Source organism: Sceloporus undulatus, unplaced genomic scaffold (genome assembly GCF_019175285.1).
Source record: "Sceloporus undulatus isolate JIND9_A2432 ecotype Alabama unplaced genomic scaffold, SceUnd_v1.1 scaffold_2746, whole genome shotgun sequence".
Taxonomy (NCBI): Eukaryota; Metazoa; Chordata; class Lepidosauria; order Squamata; family Phrynosomatidae; genus Sceloporus; species Sceloporus undulatus.
Genome location: NW_024805666.1, coordinates 1 through 1,487, shown reverse-complemented (window position 1 = coordinate 1,487; position 1,487 = coordinate 1). Strand labels below are relative to the sequence as shown.

Below are 1,487 nucleotides of genomic sequence, written 5' to 3'. Positions count from 1 at the left end.
GCTTGAGCCCTTTGATTAGGGAGTCCCTGCATGGCAGAAGGAGGCAGAGAAAGGGGACCCTAGTTCCAATCTAAAACAGAGGCTGGGTGGATAGACCTTAGAATCTGAGAGTTGGAAGGGACCCCAGGAAGAGCCTTCTAGTCCAACCCCCCCCTTCTGCCGTGCAGGAACTCACAGTCAAAGCATCCCAATGACTTGAAGGCAGCATCAGCAATGGAGGCTGGAGGAAGGCAGGCTGTAGTTCTCCATAGAGAGCCATTGGGGGGGGAACAGCTTCCTCTGCCTGGGCCAGGCTCCTGGAGCCCTTGCTGGGCAGAGACGCTCAGAACCTGGGCCACTGGCTTCTCGGAAGCCGGAGAGGGGCCAGGCTAGGAAGCTTCCCCGCCGAGGGTTCCAGGCTGCCGGCAGGACTCTCCGCTTGGGCCCGGTGGGCGGGGCGGCTCCATGAGCAGCCCTTCCTGGCGGCGACCCACCCAGAGAGAGCCGTGCGGTGAATGGTGAGTGGCGGGGGGCTCTGGAGTCGGCCAGAGCCAAGGGCCGGGGCGGCGGCGGAGGGGTCCTTCCCTCCGTTCCTGCCCTCGGCTCCGCCCAGCGCCAGACCCCCTCAGCCGGCGGCGCTCCTCCTCTCCCCCTGGACAGGAGGGGGGGACCGCAGGCCCTTGCTCGTCTCCCATTCGGCGGGATCCGCCTGGAGTTGCCTGGAGGGGGCCTTGGCAGGAGCAGGTGCTCAAGCCCCTCCAACACGAAGAAGCTTTGCAAGCCCTCGGCGCCCTCCAGCCTCAGCCGGCTCCTAGCCGCGGCGCTCCCCGAATCTCCTCCCCGGAGGGGGGAGCGCCGCCTTGCCTTGTCCTCCGGGGGGCTACCCTCCCTTCCTGCCCCTGGAGGGACGGCAGCCAGAGGGGGCCACGGGAGACCCTCAAAGCGTGTCCTTTGCCGCTTGGCCTGTCCGCCAGCTCGGTCCCCGGAGGCACGGCCGGGGCACTCGGCGGGGGAGAGGGTGCCTAGCCGGCTGAGCCTACCACTGCTACTTAACCGTAGCTGGCCGCCTTTCTCCCCTCGGGATCCCCGCCCTCCCCCATGTATTTGGGTTCTGAAGACGGACCAGACCCGCGGTGTGGATAAAAGGTGGCTGCGGTGCCATGCCGTTCCATCAGGCCTCCCGCTCCCCTTCCGACCGCCCTGGCCCTCGGGACCCTGGCCTGCCCGGCTGTCCTCCTCCAGGCAAGGCATGACAGCCGGACGCAAAGGACCGCGGCGCGGGCCTCGCATCGTCGCCTCTCTCTGGGAGCGCCGCGCCGGCAGTGGCGAGAGGGCCTCCTCCTCCCATCCTTCCGAGGCTGCAATGGCAGCGAGGGGAGAGGAGGAGGAGACAGGGCCCTGCACTCCCCGCTTGAGCGGCTCCTCGGGCTTCAGGCCCTTGGGGCGGGGAGTGTACTGCCGGTTTTTTTTTACGAATTTTTACATCCGGGTCTCTCGCGAGGAGGGCG

At 67.2% G+C, this 1,487-nt stretch overlaps 1 protein-coding gene across 1 annotated transcript in view; it reads right to left on the bottom strand.

The window, feature by feature from the left end:
• The window catches only part of LOC121917998 (myosin IC heavy chain-like), a 3,405-nt gene extending 2,136 nt beyond the window's left edge, over positions 1-1,269 (bottom strand). Inside the window, exon 1 of the mRNA XM_042444116.1 lies at positions 176-1,269. Within this exon, the coding sequence (XP_042300050.1) occupies positions 208-1,269 (1,062 nt within the window). The 3' untranslated portion in view covers positions 176-207. The remainder of the gene's footprint in view (positions 1-175) is intronic.
• Between the last annotated feature and the right edge of the window lie 218 nt (positions 1,270-1,487).